The sequence below is a fragment of the Mobula hypostoma genome, chromosome 9 (genome assembly GCF_963921235.1).
Source record: "Mobula hypostoma chromosome 9, sMobHyp1.1, whole genome shotgun sequence".
Lineage (NCBI taxonomy): Eukaryota > Metazoa > Chordata > Chondrichthyes > Myliobatiformes > Myliobatidae > Mobula > Mobula hypostoma.
The window spans coordinates 139,920,000-139,938,751 of NC_086105.1; the positions used below are offsets into that span (position 1 = coordinate 139,920,000).

Here is an 18,752-nt window from a genome sequence, read left to right on the forward strand (position 1 = left end):
ATGATCCTCTCATATCCCTTTTGCCAATCAACTGCCCAGCTCGTGGCTCCATCCCTCCCCCCCTGTCTTCTCCTATCATTTTGGATCTCCCCCTCCCACTTTCAAATCTCTTACTAGCTCTTCTTTCAGTTAGTCCTGACGAAGGGTCTTGGCCCAAAACGTCCACTGTCCCTCTTCCTAGAGATGCTGCTTGGCCTGCTGCGTTCCCCCAGCAACTTTTATGTGTGTTGTTAGATATTCCCTTTGTCCATCCATCTTCCCCCTCCCAACTTTGAAACTGATTTGTATTCTTTTCCAGTTTTAAGGGTTTCACACCTGAAACATTAACTGTTTCAATTACCCCGGATGCTGCCTAACCATAATAAATTTAAGCTTAAGCTTGTAGAGAGTACATAGCAGGAAGTTTAGAAGACAGACATTATAATTGAGCAATACAAGTATTGATAAATAGTTCAGGTAAAAATTAATAGTCCCTGCTATGAATAGGATGAATTTTTAAAACTTAAGATAGAAAAATCACAACTTTTGAAAACATAGAAAACCTACAGCACAATACAGGCCCTTCGGCCCACAAAGTTGTGCCGAACATGTCCCTATCTTAGAAATTCCTAGGCTTACCCATAGCCCTCTATTTTACTAAGCTCCATCTACCTTTCCAAAAGTCTCTTAAAAGACCTTATCGTATCCGACTACACCACCATTGCCGGCAGCCCATTCCACGTACTCACCACTCTCTGCATAAAAAACTTACCCCTGCCATCTCCTCTGTACCTACTCCCAAGCACCTTAAACCTGTGTCCTCTTGTGGCAACCATTTCAGCCCTGGGAAAAAGCCCCTGACTATCCACACGATCAATACCTCTCATCACCTTGTACACCCCTATCAGGTCACCTCTCATCCTCCGTTGCTCCAAGGAGAAAAGACCGAGTTCACTCAACCTGTTTTCGTAAGGCATGCTCCCCAATCAAGGCAACATCCTTGTAAATCTCCTCTGCACCCTTTCTATGGCTTCCACATCCTTCCTGTAGTGAGATGACCACAACTAAACACAGTACTCCGAGTGGGGTCTGACCAGGGTCCTATATAGCTGCAACATTACCTCTCGGCTCCTAAACTGAATTCCACGATTGATGAAGGCCAATACACCGCATGCCTTCTTAACCACAGAGTCAACCCGCGCAGCTGCTTTGAGCGTCCTATGGACTCGGACCCCAAGATCCCTCTGATCCACCACACTGCCAAGAGTCTTACCATTAATACTATATTCTGCCATCATAGTTGACCTACCAAAATGAACCACTTCACACTTATATAGTACACAAGAATGTGAGGTAATTGTAGAAAAATAGAAGGGAAGCATTTTTTTTTAAATAAAGAGATACTTGATGTTGATATTTGATAAAAATTAGATGTTCTTATACATGAATCACTAAAGGCTGACATGTAGAAGCAGCATATAATTCCAAATAGAATTAGTACAACTTTCATAGAAAGAGGATTTGAGTGCAAGAGCAGAAAATCAGTGCACAGACAGGTCAGGAGTCTCGCGAAGTTAAACTAGAGTGAAGGCTTATCAAATTGATTCCCAACAATTATGTTTGTCATACGAGAGGAGATTAAAGCAGGTTGGGCTTTACTCATGTTCAGAAGAATGAAAAGCAAGTTTATTAAAATGTACAAAATTCTTCAGGGCTTCAGAGGGCTGTAGTGTCTAGAACCAAGGGTCTTGGACTCAACCATTTAGAACTGAGAGGAGAAAAAGTTCTTCATCAAGGAATGCATCTTTGGAATTCACTACTCGAGGGCTGCAAAGGCTCAGCCATTCAATGTATTCAAGATGGAGATTCATGGATGCCGAGATATTAAGAGAACCAAGGGCAATAGGCTTAATGCCGGAAAGAAAGGCTTTAGTACAGAATCAACTATGGTCTTATTGAGTGAACAGCTGGCATAGTTTGTTTCCATTTATTATGCTTTTAAGGCTAAACAGGAGTGTGTTGAAATACTTTAAGTCCAGGGATAAGAAACGTACGATTAAAAGGATTTAGCAACAGATGAGGTCAACCAATGACAAAACTGAGCAACTTTATGGGATAGAAGTCTGAACCACAACTGATTGCAAGGTCAAATGTGACCATTTTTATGAAGAGCTTGGTTCAGCCTTAGACAGTTACCAGGGAGTGGGAGAAATAGATAGAAAATTGGTTTGTCACAGGGACAAGTGTGAGGGTGTTGCATTTTAGGAAGGCACAAACAGTGGAAGTTTTATTCAAACAAGGACTATTGCTGAGAGATCTCTGCAAAGTAGATAAACCAAAAAAAGTTGGTTTTGTGGTCAGAGCCTGTATTCAAACCAATCATGATACTGAACAAGAGTAAATAAAGGTCACTGTTATCAACCCTTCTGCCTCTGGAATCAAGAGTTGACAAAACTTAGTGATCTACAAATGAATAAGGATCCAGATTCCAAATGCTGTTATTGTCCAAACTTCAACAAAAAACATTTTTAAAATTATCTATTCAATGATAACTGGCCGGCTGGTGGTGCAACGGCATCAGCGCCGGACTCCGGAGCGAAGGTTCCCGAGTTCGAATCCAAGTCAGGGTCAGGCCACTCCCCGAGCACGCTTTCCATCCGTGCCGGGTTGAACGTCAAGCTAGCCACTTAGCCTTGTAAAAAGGGTCGAGTCAGGAACACTCATATCGTGACCCGGTTAATCCGAAAGGAGACCAATCCTGACACTACACGCCAGACAAGAATGGCTGACTGTCTGGTGCGACTCAATTAAAAAAAAAATGATAACCTTATGATAACACAAGGAAATCTGCAGATGCTGGAAATTCAAGCAACACACACAAAAAATGCTGGTGAATGCAGCAGGCCAGGCAGCATCTATAGGAAGAGGTACAGTCGATGTTTCGGGCCGAGACCGTTCGTCCTGACCAATGTAGAAGAGGCAGCACTGGATACAATAGTGACCCTTAATAGACTCACAGGTGAAGTGTCACAAATTTCAACGATACCACTCAAGTGAAATAAACCAAATTATTATTTTGTTAGGTTATTGCAAGTCATTTACTTGAGAAATTTGTTTCATATTAATCTGGTGGTGGCATTTTTTGTGTGTGAACCTTATGATAATTCTGGTTCTGACACAGCCACACTTAATTTAATCAATTGAAGATGCCGCCTTTGGCATCCAGGATAACAGAAGCACAGGGAATACTTTAGAATTTACAGAAATAGATTTTTGAACTCAAAGTGAAAATCAGTACTTTTTTGAAAATCAGTCATTCAGCGTGGAAACAAAACTTAAGACAATTAAGTTATGACAAGCATCAAGCACTATTTTACATTAAATCTTTTTCAATTCTTTCACATTCCCTTAAGCTCCCCAGATTCTACCATTCACTTATAACAAAGGGAAATTTACAATGGCCAATTAACCTTCCAAATTGCATCTGCCTGGCCTGCTGCGTTCACCAGCAACTTTTATGTGTTGCTTGAATTTCCGGCATCTGCAGAATTCCTGTTGTTTGCGTTAAAAAAAACCTTCCAAATTGTGTATCTTTAGAATCTGGTAAGGAACCAGAGCACCCAATGGAAACCCACATGATTTCAGGAAATATGTGTAAACATCTACGTAGGCTCTACTGAATGGCAGGATTGAACCCATTTCCTGGAACTGAAAGGCGCAAGTTCTGCTAGCTCTGCCACCACCAGTTTAATATGAAACAAATTTCTCAAGTAAATGACTTGCAATAACCTAACAAAATAATAATTTGGTTCATTTCACTTAAAAGTGGCATCATTGAAATTTGTGACACTTCACCTGTGAGTCTATTAAGGGTCACCTATTGTATCCGGTGCTGCCTCTTCTACATTGGTCAAACCTGACATAGATTAGGGAATTTCTGGTGAAGGAGCAAAGTCCTTTTCTAATTTCCATTTTCCTTAGGATTTATGAATATGATACATCACATTCTATCACTTTGTTCTCCTTCACATAAGCAATTACTTAACATGACTCAATACCGTATCTGTTACAACTTTCACTGTTCCTCAATGCTGTCTTACGCAATTGATTTACTTCTTCATAACAAGAACATTGATGTGTTTAGAAATATACAACCATGCCAAAGAATGTAACTTGTACAAATTTTAACAATTCTATTATATTTTCCTCCACTTAGTTCTGTTTCTCTCTCTACTCATACTATTAAAACTACGATGTTGTCTAAAATAAGGAAGCATTATTCCACATAAAATCTCTATCCTAATCACCACCAGTTTTCCCAATAAGACACTACTACATCTATCCAACAAACCAGTACCAGGAGCATCCTCTACATGTTTAATTACAGGTTAAGCACCCCTTATCTGAAATTCCAAAATCCAAAAACCTCCAAAATACAATTTTTTTTTAAAATTTTTTTTTGAGTGCTGACCCGATGTCACAAATGAAAAGTTCCACAAGGCACTGGGAAGGTTCCTAAGCGATGTGCAGGTCTCTGCTCACCAGACATTTCTGAGAAGTGACCTCACATATGTAATGAGCAGCTGTTAATGAAAAATCAAAAAACACCACATTAAGCAAAAAAATTAAGATCTCAGCATGTATTAAAGACTGAATTCGTCAGTGTCAGAGTGACAAATCAGGTCCATGATCAAGATTTAAAAGGCAGAGCTTTCCGACACTTTCTCTGGTTGCAGCACAACTTAATCAACAAGAGGGATTCATTAGAAAAGGCGAATAAAAATATCGCAAGTGGAGCAGCCATTTGTTTGAGTGAGCCAGCGTTTAGAGTGGCTTTGGCTCATTACGCTTAGGCGAGATCAGGCTTGGACCAGATAAAGTATCAGACAAGTTTCTCTCTTTTTGTACTTATTTGTTTATTCTTTGTCTATTAAGGCATAATAGTGTCATGAAAATGACTCCAGGGCAGTGTTTTGTACTGTGTCTGGGATGTAGGACGTCTGAGAGACCTCAGTCTCTCAGATAAACACATCTGCACCAGTTGCACTGGGCTCCAGCTCCTGAGAGAATGTATTAAGGAACTAAAGCTGCAGCTCGATGACTTTCAACTCAACATGAGATAGATAAGAGCTACAGTAAGGTAGTCACCCCTAGGTTGCAGGAGACAGGTAACTGGGTGACTGTCAGAGAGAAGGAAAATGCACAGCCAATGCAGAATACACCTGTGGCCATTCTCCTTAATAAAAAGTATACATCTTAGGTACTCTTGAGCAGGACGACCTATGGGAGGAGCCACAATGACTGGGTCTCTGGCACTGTGTTTGGTGCTGTGGCTCAGAGCAGCAGAGAGGTGCAAAGGACTGCAGTGTTGATAGGAGATTCCACAGTCAGAGGAACAGAGACTAGATTCTGCGGGCTATATATAGACACATGGATGGTATGTTGCCTCCTTGGTGCCAGAATCAGGGACATCTCATTGTGGCTCCATGGCATTTTCAAGGGCAAGGGTGAGCAGCAAAAAGTCTTGGTACATATTGGCACCAATGACATAGGTAGACAAGGTGAGGAGGTTCTGAAGTGAGACTTTAAGGAGCTAGGTAGAAAATGGAAAAACAGGACCCCCAGGGTAGTAATCTCTGGATGCTGCTTGTGCCATGAGCCAGTGAGGGTAAGAACAGGATGATCTGGCAGGAATATGCACAGCTGAGGAACTGGTGCAGGGGGAAGGGGTTCAGATTTATGGATTATTGGGATCTCTTCTGAGGAAGGTATTACCTGTACAAAAGGGATGAGTTACACCTGAAGCCGAGGGGGTCCAATATCCTAGTGGGCAGGTTTCCTAGAGTTGTTCAGAAGGGTTTAAGTAAATTTGGCATGGGGATGGGAACTGGAGTGAGTGCTGAGAATGAGATAATTGGCTTACAAACAAGGGAAATGTGTTGTGAGACTCCTGGCATGAAAGGCTGATGATAGGGCAAAATTGCAGTCAGCAGGATGAGTTGCAATGTAAAAAGTGGACAAAATCAAAAAGGGTAAATACAAGATTGAAGGTATCATATTTGAATCTGCACAGTATATGGAATAAGGTAGATGAACTTGTAACAGTTAAAGATTGGCGTGCATGATGATGTAGACATCAGTGAATCATGGCTGAAAGAAGATTTATAGCTAGGAGTTTAACAAGGATATATATTGCATCGAAAGGACAGGCAGGTAGGCAGAGGAGGTGGTACTCTGTTGGTAAAAAATGAAATAAAATTATTCAAGAGAGGTGGCATAGGGTCAGAAGGTGTTAAATGGTTGTGGATAGAGCCAAGGAACTGCAAGGGTTAAAAAAAATACCCTGATGGGTGTTACATACAGACCCCCAAACAACAGTAAGGATATGGTCTACAAATGACAACAGGAAATAGAACAAGCATGCCAAAAGGAGAATGTTACAATAGACCTGGGAGATTTTAATGTACAAGTAGATTGGGAAAATCAGGTTGGTGCTGGATCCCAAGAGGGGTAATTTCTAGAATGGCTACAAGATGGCTTTTTAATGCAGCTCGTGGTTGAGCCCACTAGGAGATCAGCTGTTCTGGATTGGGTGTTATGCAATGTACTTCAGGTAAAAAAAACCCTTAAGGGCAAGTGATCATAATATGATCAAATTCTCCCTGAAATTTGAGGAGAAGCTAAAGACAGATTTATCAGTATTACAGTGGAGAAAAGGGGATTACAGAGGCAGGAGAGAGGAGCTGGTCAAAATTGATTGGAAAAGAACACTGGCAGGGATGACAGCACAGCAGCAAAGGCAGGAATGGCTGGAATTTCTAGCAACCATTTGGAAGACACAGATATACATTTCAAAGAGGAAGTAGTATTCTAAAGGCAAGATGATACAGCTGTGGCTAACAAGAGAAGTCAAGGACAACATAAAAGCCAAAGAGAGGACACATAATAGGGGGAAAATTAGTGTGGTTAGAGGATTGGGAAGCTTTTAAAACCCAACAGAAGGCAATGAAAAAATGTCATTAAGGAAAAGATGGAATATGAAAGTAAGATTAAAGAGGATACCAAAAGTTTCTTCAGCTACATACAGTGTAAAAGAGAGGCGAAACTGGAAAACAACGCTGGTGAGGTAGTAATGGGGACAAGGAAATAGCGGATGAACTGAGTCAGTATTTTACATTAGAAACAAAGAGGAAAAATCTGCAAATGCTGGAGGAGTTAAGCAGGCCAGGCAACATCTATGGAAAGAAGTACAGTCGATGTTTCAGGGCCCAAAACATCAACTGTGCTTTTTGTCCATAGATGCCGCATGGCCAGCTGAGTTCCTCCAGCATTTTGTGTGCGTTGCAAGCATTTTGCATCAGTCTTCACTGTAGAAGACACTAGCAGTATGGTGGAAGTTCCAGAATGTCACGGGTCAGAAGTGTGTGAACTTGTCATTACTAGGATGAAAGTTCTTGAGATACTGAAAGGTCTGAAGGTAAATAAGTCACCTGGACCAGATGGTATACATCCCAGGGTTCTGAAAGAGCTGACTGAAGAGATCGTGGAGGCATTAGTAATGATCTTTTAAGAATCACTAGATTCTGGAATGGTTCCGGAAGACTCAAAAATTGCAAATGTCACTCCACTCTTCAAGAAAGGAAAAAGCAGAAGAAAGGAAACTACAGGGCAGTTAGTCTGACCTGAGTGGTTGGGAAGATGTTGAAGTCAATTGTTAAGCATGTGACTTCATTGTACTTGGAGGCACGTGATAAAACAGGCGTAGTCAGCGTGGTTTCCTCAAGGAAAATCTTGCTTGACAAATCTGTTGGAATTCTATGAAGAAATAACAAGCAAGATAGACAAAGGAGAATTGGTTGAAGTGATGTATTGGGATTTCCAGAAGGCCTCTGACAAGGTGCTACACATGAGGCTACTTAACAAGTTAAGAGCCCATGCTATCACAGGAGAGATAATAACCAGGATAAAGCAGGTAGCTGATAGGCTGGAAGCAGAGTGGCAATAAAGGGAGCCTTTTCTGATTGGCTGCTGGTGTCCAGTGGTGTTCCACAGGGGTCTGTGTTGGGACCGATTCTTTTTACATTACATGTTAATAACTTTGTGATGGAATAACCATGTGTGTGATGAACAAGTGGAAGACAAAGACAGCTTACCACATGAATTCAGGGTCAGGAATGATGGTGATACCAAACAGCCACTGACAGTCCACCCGGGCTGCTGAGGTAGTGATAGCTTACCTTTCTGATAGCTTAATGTACACGTTACTGTTTCATGCACAAAATTACTAAAAAATATTATAGAAAATTATCTTCAGGGTATATATGTGTACACTGATTAAAAATGGATTCTGTTTCTAGATTTGGGTACCACCACCTAGGTACCTCAATATATAGATGCAAGTATTCCAAAATCCAAAAAAAAAAAATCAGAAATCCAAAACTCTTCCAGCCCCAAGCATCGTGGTTAAAGGGTGCTCAACCTGTATTTACAAAGCCTTGCAGGATTAGCTAAGAGGCAATAAATGGTGAACAGCAAGGAGGATAACAGGGTTATTTTCAGGTTGACAGCCCAGGATAAGCATCACAAGAACCAGCGCTGGGATTGCAAAAGTGCTGGGAAATGCACAACACAAATAAAGAGATTCAGGGATTCAAGCATATCGAAGGATGGATGTGCTGGCATTGGAGAGGATCCAGGGAAAGTTTACAAGAATGATCCCTGGAATAAAAAGTTTAACATACAGAGCAGTCGATAGCTCTGACCCAGTACTCATTGGAGTTTAGAAGAATGGGGGTGGGAATCTCACTGATACCTACCGAATATTAAAAGCCCTGATAGAGTGGACATGGAGGATATTTTCAATATGAGGAGAGTCTAGGACCAGAAGGCAAAGCCTCAGAATAGAAGGACATCCTTTGAGAACAGAGATCGGAAGGAATTTCTTTAGCCAGAGGATAGTGAATCTATGGAATTCACTGCCACAGATGGTTATGGAAGTCAAGTCATTGCACCTATTCAAAGTGGAGGTTGATGGATTTTTGATTAGTAAGGGTATCAAAGCTTATAGGGAGAAGGCAGAAAAATGGGGTTTAAAGGGAAAATAAATCAGCCATGACTGAATGGCGGAGCAGACTCAATGGGCCGATATGCTTAGGATCAATGCTGAGGATTGAGGCCCAAGGGCTGAATTGCAGGTCCAGAAGTCAAGGCCCATTGGCCAGAGCCCAATCTGCAAATTTCTGCGATTCTGCTGGGGAGGTTGAAGTCAGTTATCTAGAGGCCTGAGTTTACTGAAGGCTGAAACAGGAGGCCTGTCCTGGGATTAAAGGACTATCTCAGCATGTGAGTGGGAAGTTGTGTTCTGTGTTGTTCTGCCAAGCACTGTGGGCATGCTATGTTGGCACTGGAATGTGTGGTGACACTTATGGGCTGGTATCAGCACACCCTTGGGTGTCAAAACAATGCATTTCACTTAGTTTTGATGTACATGTGACAAATATTCATGAATCAAAACTTCTGCTCCTATGTCTTACGGAATTTAATGCAGCCAAGTATGACAATGGTTCACTTTGGGAGATCAAGGGCAAGAGAAAAGCATACAAAGTTTAATCTGAACAAGTGTGAGATGGTGCCATTTGGAACGTAAAATGCAAGACAGAAGTATACAGTAAATGGCAAGATCCTTAAGAACCACTGATATACAAAGTGAACAAGGGATGCAAGTTCACATCTCTTTGAAAGTGGCAACAAAAGCAGATAGAGTGGTCAGACGACATGGGGCTTACTTGCTTTCATTGGTCAGGGTGTTGAGCATACAATAAAAGTTGGAAAGTCATTTTGTAGCTGTACGAAACTTTGGTCAGGCCATATTTAGAGTACTGTATACAGTTCTGGTCAGCATATTACAATAAGGGAGTGGTGTTTTTGCAAAGGGTGCAGAAGTGCCTAGATTAGAGAATATTAGCTGCAAGGAGAGGCTGGACAAACTTCGATTGCTTTCTCTCGAGCATCAGAACTTGACAGGTGACCTGATAGAAGTATATAAAATTACGAGAGATATAGAAAAGGGAGATAGAATCTTTTTCCTCCATGATGAAAATTCAAATACCAGAGGGCATACCTTTAAAGTGAGAGGGGGAAAAGTTTAAAGCAGATTTATGTGGCCAGTTTTTTCACACCGGTAGCTGCTTAAGACTGTGCTGCCAGGTGAGAATTTCCAGCATCTGCAGAATTCCTGTTGTTTGTGACATTTAAGAGCTACTTAGACAGAGGGGAAATAGATGGATATAGAACACGTGCAGGGCAACGTGTCACTTGAATTGGCATCATGGTCACCAGGGGCATTGTGGGCCAAAGGCCATATTCTCTGCTATATGCTTGTGTGAAATGATGCCTAATGGGAAGTCAAGTAGGAGTAGGACATGGTAGGGTGCGAAGGAATGATACTAGGTTTCAAGTCCATAGATCCCTGAAAGTGAAAACATACACCAAAAAGACACAGAGGTAGAAATAGGTCATTCAGCCCGTTGAGTCTGCTTCACCACTTGATCATGGCTGATTTATTTTCCCTTTCAGCTCTATTCTCCTATCTTTTCTCCATAACTTTTGACAGCCTTACTAATCAAGAATCTATCAACTTACATTTTAAATATGCCCAATGCCTTGAGCCCCACAGATGTCAGTGGCAAAGAATTCTACAGATTCACCACCCTTTGGTTAAAAAAATTCCTAATCATTTCTGTTCTAGAGGGACGTACTTCTATTCTGAGTCTGTGCCGCGTGGTCCTGAAATCACCGACTATTTAGAAACATAGAAACATAGAAAATAGGTGCAGGAGTAGGCCATTCGGCCCTTCGAGCCTGCACCGCCATTTATTATGATCATGGCTGATCATCCAATTCAGAACCCAGCCTTCCCTCCATACCCCGTGACCCCTGTAGCCACAAGGGCCATATCTAACTTCCTTTTAAACATAGCCAATGAACTGGCCTCAACAGTTTGCTGTGGCAGAGAATTCCACAGATTCACCACTCTCTGTGTGAAGAAGTTTTTCCTAACCTCGGTCCTAAAAGGCTTCCCCTCTATCCTCAAACTGTGACCCCTCGTTCTAGACCTCCCCAACATCGGGAACAATCTTCCCGCATCTAGCCTGTCCAATCCCTTTAGGATCTTATACGTTTCAATCAGATCCCCCCTCAATCTTCTAAATTCCAACGAGTACAAGCCCAGTTCATCCAGTCTTTCTTCATATGAAAGACCTGCCATCCCAGGAATCAATCTGGTGAACCTTCTTTGTACTCCCTCTATGGCAAGGATGTCTTTCCTCAGATTAGGGGACCAAAACTGCACACAATACTCCAGGTGTGGTCTCACCAAGGCCTTGTACAACTGCAGTAGTACCTCCCTGCTCCTGTACTCGAATCCTCTCGCTATAAATGCCAGCATACCGTTCGCCTTTTTCACCGCCTGCTGTACCTGCATGCCCACTTTCAATGACTGGTGTATAATGACACCCAGGTCTCGTTGCACCTCCCCTTTTCCTAATCGGCCACCATTCAGATAATAATCTGTTTTCCTATTTTTGCCACCAAAGTGGATAACTTCACATTTATCCACATTAAATTGCATCTGCCATGAGTTTGCCCACTCACCCAACCTATCCAAGTCACCCTGCATCCTCTTAGCATCCTCCTCACTGCTAACACTGCCACCCAGCTTCGTGTCATCCGCAAACTTGGAGATGCTGCATTTAATTCCCTCATCCAAGTCATTAATATATATTGTAAACAACTGGGGTCCCAGCACTGAGCCTTGCGGTACCCCACTAGTCACCGCCTGCCATTCTGAAAAGGTCCCGTTTATTCCCACTCTTTGCTTCCTGTCTGCTAACCAATTCTCCACCCACACCAATACCTTACCCCCAATACCATGCGCTTTAAGTTTGCACACTAATCTCCTGTGTGGGACCTTGTCAAAAGCCTTTTGAAAATCCAAATATACCACATCCACTTATATTTGAAATAACCTCTCCACGTTCACTGCATCCAGGCGCATTAATAGTCGGTTGGTTTAGATAAGTAAATCGGATGGTGAAGATGAATGAGGTTCTTACCTTCATAAGTTGGGGCACAGAATATAGAAGTTGGGACATTATGCTGCAATTTTATAAAACATTGGTTAGACCACACTTGTGCAGTATGTGTAATTCTCATGGCAACATTATTGGAAAATGTGATTACACTGGAGATCTTGCAGAGGTGATTCAACAGGATGTTACCTGGATTGGAACATTTAATGATGGGGTAATGATTGAACAGATAGGGTTTGTTTTAACTGCAGAAAAGGAGACCAAGCAGTGACCAGACAGATGTATATAAAATTAGAGGGGATATAGATATGGTAGATAGTCAGAGTCTTTTTCTCATGGTAGGAGCATTAAAATGAAAAATACATATTTACAGTGACAGGAAGAAACTGTAAAGAGGATTTAAGTGAAATGTTGTTTTAATGTAGTGGTTAATATATGGAACTCACTGCTAGAGAAGGTAGAGTTAGGTACAATCACATGTTCAAGAGTCATTTAAAGATGTGCTTAAATAGGCCAAGGCATGGAAGGATACAGGCAATGTAGGCAAATGGAATGAGTGCAGAACATGAACAAAAAAGGTCAGCATGGATATAATGGACCAAAAGGCCTATTTCATCCCTTCAGTTCGTATTCAGAATTCTATTGGCCTCTCATTGATCTATATATATGTCTGGAGTAGATTCCCCAACTTTCCTTTGATACTCTAATTTTAAACAAGCTTTGCCTCAATTAAACATTTTAACTGTTTTATTGATTTTCAATAAACCAAAATGAGGGAGCACTCGAAGCTGCAGAAATGCGGCTTTTGAGAAGAATGATGAAAATATTGTGGAAGAACAGACTAACGTATGAGGAAGTGTTGCGAAAAGCTGAAACAAGAAGAGAGTTAATATCCAATTAGGAAACAGCAGCTGGAATTTCTGGGACATGGACTGAGGAAAGAGAAGCTCAAATATTTTGCAGTGACAGGAAAAATTGATGGAAGAAAAAGTCGTGGTCAACAGCACATGACGTTCATGAGTTACCTCAAGGGATGAGCAGACAAACATTTTGAAGCGCTTATTAGAATCGGATTTAATATTACTGACGTATGTAGTGAAATTTGTTGAGATAGTGTTCATCGGTTCAAAGCCCATGCAGAAATCTGATGGCAGAGGGGGAAGAAGCTGTTCCTGAACTTAGAACTTTAAGATTAAAGACTGATAGAAGACCATGATTGCCCATGTCATACGACACGGCACATAGAGTCATAGAGAAGTACACCACAGAAACGGGCCATTCAGCCCATCTAGTCCATGCCAAAGCTATTTAAACTGCCCACTCGCATCGACCTGCACTGGGTCCATAGCCCTCCATATTCCGACTATCCATGTACCTATCCAAACTTCTCTTAAATGTTGAAATTGAGCTCGCATGGACCACTTGTACTGGCAGCTCATTCCGCACTCACATGACTCTTTGAGACAATGATGATGAATGATTTTCATGAATTTTTACTTTAACTTATTGCAAGGCACTATAACACGAATAAAAAATGTACAATTTTAAATATAGTCAACATATAATTAAAACATTAAGTGAAATACAAATGGATAATTGCAAAAGATCCAACTTCATATTTTTAATAGTACTTACACTGCAAGGATGCAATATGCATTAACAAAAAGCAGAAAGGATGGACAGAACTGAAAACAAAATAGTATACTCACAACCATGATATGAAGCGGGTGATCCTCCTGATTTTCCATACTCATGTTCTGAATAACTGGTGGACAGGTTAGGCTGGCTAGACCCACGACCAAAAGTAATTTGATTATTGCTTCCTACTCCTGTGGCTACTTGAGCCATACGTTCTTTTGTTTTAAGAGCCTGTGTTCTCTCTGACTTAAGCCGGTCATCATCTTTCAACAAAGTTACAAGTTGCTTTGACTTCTCACGTACATTTATGCCTTGATCTTTGCCATCACGATCAATGTACTGAAAGTCTTTCAGGGTCTGAATGGCAAATATGTTTTCTCTGCACTGTTGTGCAACTCTTTCAGATCCAGTCTTTATCATATAGTCTAACAGCGTCAGGGCCTTGTAAACATGTCGCCAATTCTTGCCGTGATCATTAAGACGCTTCCATATCATACTCATTATTTCTGAAAATGCCACAACATTGTAAGTTAGATCTGCAATTTCAGTCATTAAGGAACTAGAAGGTCCCCAGGGATCATTGGAGGTCGCCTCACGCACTTTAATTTCAGCTTCAGAATAATTATTCACTATGTTTTTCATCTGCCGTCTAATAGCTGATGTAGTCATGATGAACCTCGTCAAAGGAAATCTACCAGAAATTGTTTTTATTTCCAGTTACTCAATGGTTTTCAAGGATTTTCACACCCAACAACTATTGATGGGAACACCACTGAAATCTTTGTATATTTCAATGCCTGCTCTGTATCTGCTGATGAAATCATTTCCTCTCAAAGAGAATACTCATTGTTGGCCAATAATCTGTGAAAATAAACATATAAATAACAGCATTTTAAGTCAGCTGCGTTAAATCTAATTCTTAAACATCTACATTTATACAGAAGCCAGCACAATGATTTCCAATGAATATATTTCAATTACAACAGTATGTATTCCATTATTTTAAAAATATATGCTTGTGAAAATAACTAATGTTAAAATCTGATATGGTCAAGAAGTTTTCCCACTGAAACTACTATATGCAATTATCTTGGATTATTGAGCACCTGCTCAAATATTAATTCACAAGTCAATTGAACTTATTAAAAAAATAAAACTCATAAAAATTTGATAGGGCCACACACTTGTTCAATAAGCTATTAAGGAAATTACTGGCATTTCATTAAAAAAACGTTAAAGGGATGCTACAAGCTTTAGATAAATTGACACTAGCTTAAACAGAAGAATTATATAGAGCTATAGGCTTTCCAAAGATGGTGACAAATACAAGTATGTTACAATTAATATACAATGCAATGGTAAGCTCAGAAAATTCAGATCCTGTAAACAGCAATAAATGTCATGAGCTAGGTTTCCTTTTCATGGGGATACCATGACACATTAATGCACAAGGTTCTGCCCCAACAAGAGAAATACCAATAATTATGCTAACCTGCCAAAAAAGTGATAAATTATGAGCACACAGTGAGAACTCCTTTCATTGCCCCAGTGGCTATTACACACAAGAACAACCAGTAATGTACATCTAAAACTCAAAGAGAAAAGACCACATCCATTGATTTCAATTTACATCATACAGAATAAAAGATTTCCCAGTTGATATTTCACCTCACTCAAATTTCTTCCTATTTTAACAAATGCTTTAAAATGGCTGCCTGTTAGGAGACGAAGCTTAAGGTTGTATAATGTATACATTGATAATAAATATACTTTGAAATAATACATCAAAATTTCAATGAATACATTAAAAAATCAACTACTAAAATACATCAGTCATAACACCAAGCAGAACTATGTAGAATTATGCTACTCTGGCAGAAGAGGAAGATCAAAAGGTTATGCTAGCTTCATGAGGTAAGAGACTAATGCAACTATTTAATACAACAGATGCTGGTTAACTGCAATGATGCTCCAGCATAAAAATGCTGAAGAGACCAAATAATCAAGTCCTTTGTATTTTTGTACAAGATTCATATCCCCTCAATCTATTTCTAATGGAGCAAATTTCAAGAAACAATTCAACCACCAAGTGGTTTTCCGTGCATGCTGAATACATTTCTGGAAAATATTTTACAGGTTATTTGTTGAGGCAAGATTCAACAAGTTATCTGTTGATGAAAGGTTACAAAATAGCATTGTAAATTTTTAAAATAAAACTGGACCAATATCTTAAAAATTAGATTGCTCTAGTACAGATAATTTTTCACATTTATGAAGTACAATAGAATATATTACCTGCACTGTACTATTAACTAAATAGGCATATTTTCCCCAATTTGTGCAATAATTGCTATATTTTTCTTCATCATATAATCTAATTGTCTGGACAGTAGTGGAATGCCCCCACCACCCTTTCTTTTTCCCTTGGCCTCCCATCCCATGATCCTCTCCCTCCTCCAGCCTCATATCCCTCTTGCCAATCAACCTTCCAGCTCTTAGCTCCATCCCTCCCCCTCCTGTCTTCTCCTGTCATTTCAGATCTCCCCCTCCCCTTCCCACTTTCAAATCTCTTACTATCTCTTCTCTCAGTTGGTCTTGACGAAGGGTCTCGGCCCGAAACGTCGACTGCACCCCTTACTAGAGATGCTGCCTGGCCTGCTGCGTTCACCAGCAACTTTGATGTGTGTTGCTTGAATTTCCAGCATCTGCAGAATTCCTGTTATTTGAGCTTGAGGCACAGTTGGAAATTGGTAAGTATGATGTTGTGGGAATAACAGAGACATGGCTTCAAGTGGACAGGGCCTGGGAAATGAATATTCAAGGGTATACATCCTATCAAAAGGACAGACTGATGGGCAGAGGGGGTGGGGGTGGCTCTGTTGGTGAGGAAAGATATTCAGTCCCTTGCGAGGGGGGACATAGAATCAGGAGACGTAGAGTCAGTATGGATAGAACTGAGAAATTCTAAAGGTAGAAAGACCCTAATGGGAGTTATCTACAGGCCCCCAAACAGTAGTCTGGGTGTAGGGTGCAAGTTGAATCAAGAGTTAAAATTGGCATGTCGCAAAGGTAATGCTACAGTTGTTATGGGGGACTTCAACATGCAGGTAGACTGGAGGAATCAGGTTGGTACTGGACCCCAAGAAAGGGAGTTTGTGGAGTCCCTCCGAGATGGATTCTTAGAACAGCTTGTACTGGAGCCTACCAGAGAGAACGCAATTCTAGATTTAGTGTTGTGCAATGGACCGGATTTGATCAGGCACCTCGAGGTAAAGGAGCCATTAGGAGGTAGTGACCATAATATGAAAAGTTTTAATCTACAATTTGAGAGGGAGAAGGGAAACTCGGAAGTGTCAGTATTACAGCTGAACAAAGGGAACTATGGTGCTATGAGGGAGGAGCTGGCCAAAGTTCAATGGAACAATACCCTAGCAGGGATGACAGTGGAACAGCAATGGCAAGTGTTTCTGGGAATAATGCGGAAGGTGCAGGATCAGTTCGTTCCAAAGAGGAAGAAAGATCCTAAGGGGAGTAAGGGGAGGCCGTGGCTGACAAGGGAAGTAATGGACAGTATAAAAATAAAAGAGAAGTATAACATAGCAAAGACGAGTGGGAAGCTGGAGGATTGTGAAACTTTTAAAGAGCAACAGAAGGTAACTGAAAAGGCAATACGCGGAGAAAAAAATGAGGTACGAAGGTAAAATAGCCAAGAATATAAAGGAGGATAGTAAAAGCTTCTTTAGGTATGTGAAAAGGGAAAAAATAGTTTAAGACCAAAATTGGGCCCTTGAAGACAGAAGCTGGTGAATTTATTATGGGGAACAAGGAAATGGCAGACGAGTTGAACAGGTACTTTGGATCTGCCTTCACCAGGGAAGACACAAACAATCTCCCAGATGTAATAGTGGCCAAAGGACCTAGGAAATGGATGAATTGAAGGAAATTTATATTAGGCAGGAAATGGTGTTGGATAGGCTGTTAGGTCTGAAGGCTGATAAGTCCCCGGGACCTGATGGTCTGCATCCCAGGGTACTTAAGGAGGTGGCTTTAGAAATCGTGGACGCATTGGTAATCATTTTCCAATGTTCTACAGGATCAGTTCCTGTGGATTGGAGGGTGGCTAATGTTGTCCCTCTCTTCAAGAAGGAAGGAAGAGAGAAAACAGGGAATTATAGACCGGTTAGCCTGACGTCAGTGGTGGGAAAGATGCTGCAGTCAATTATAAAAGATGAAATTACGACACATCTGGATAGCAGTAAAAGGATTGGTCCGAGTCAGCATGGATTTACGAAGGGGAAATCGTGCTTGACTAATCTTCTGGAATTTTTTTGAGGATGTAACTATGAAAATGGACAAGGGAGAGCCAGTGGATGTAGTGTACCTGGACTTTCAGAAAGCCTTTGATAAAGTCCCACATAGGAGATTAGTGGGCAAAATTAGGACACATGGTATTGGGGGCAGAGTACTGACATGGATTGAAAATTGGCTGGCTGACAGAAAACAAAGAGTAGCAATTAACGGGTCCCTTTTGGAATGGCAGGCAGTGACCAGTGGGGTACCGCAGGGTTCAGTGCTAGGACCGCAGCAGTTTACAATATATATTAATGATTTAGATGAGGGAATTAAAAATTACATTAGCAAATCTGCCAAATACACAAAGCTGGGTGGCAGTGTGAAATGTGAGGAGGATGTTATGAGAATGCAGGGTGACTTGGACAGGCTGGGTGAGTGGGCAGATGCATGGCAGATACAGTTCAATGTGGATAAATGTGAGGTTATCCACTTTGGTGATAAGAACAGGAAGGCAGATTATTACCTAAATGGAGTCAAGTTAGGAAAAGGGGAAGCACAACGAGAACTAGGTGTTCTTGTACATCAGTCACTGAAAGCAAGCATGCAAGTACAGCAGGCAGTGAAGAAAGCTAATAGCATGCTGGCCTTCATAACAAGGGGAATTGAGCATAAGAGCAAAGGGGTCCTTCTGCAGCTGTACAGCGCCCTGGTGAGACCACACCTGGAGTACTGTGTGCAGTTTTGGTCTCCAAA

The 18,752-nt window shown here is 41.0% G+C and overlaps 1 protein-coding gene across 2 annotated transcripts in view; it reads right to left on the reverse strand.

The window, feature by feature from the left end:
- The window catches only part of epn2 (epsin 2), a 67,710-nt gene that overhangs the window by 18,671 nt on the left and 30,287 nt on the right, over positions 1–18,752 (reverse strand). For both annotated transcript variants that reach the window (XM_063059310.1, XM_063059311.1), the window contains exon 2: positions 13,778–14,567. In XM_063059310.1, coding sequence (XP_062915380.1) covers positions 13,778–14,375 — 598 coding nt within the window. In that variant the 5' untranslated portion in view covers positions 14,376–14,567. The remainder of the gene's footprint in view (positions 1–13,777; positions 14,568–18,752) is intronic.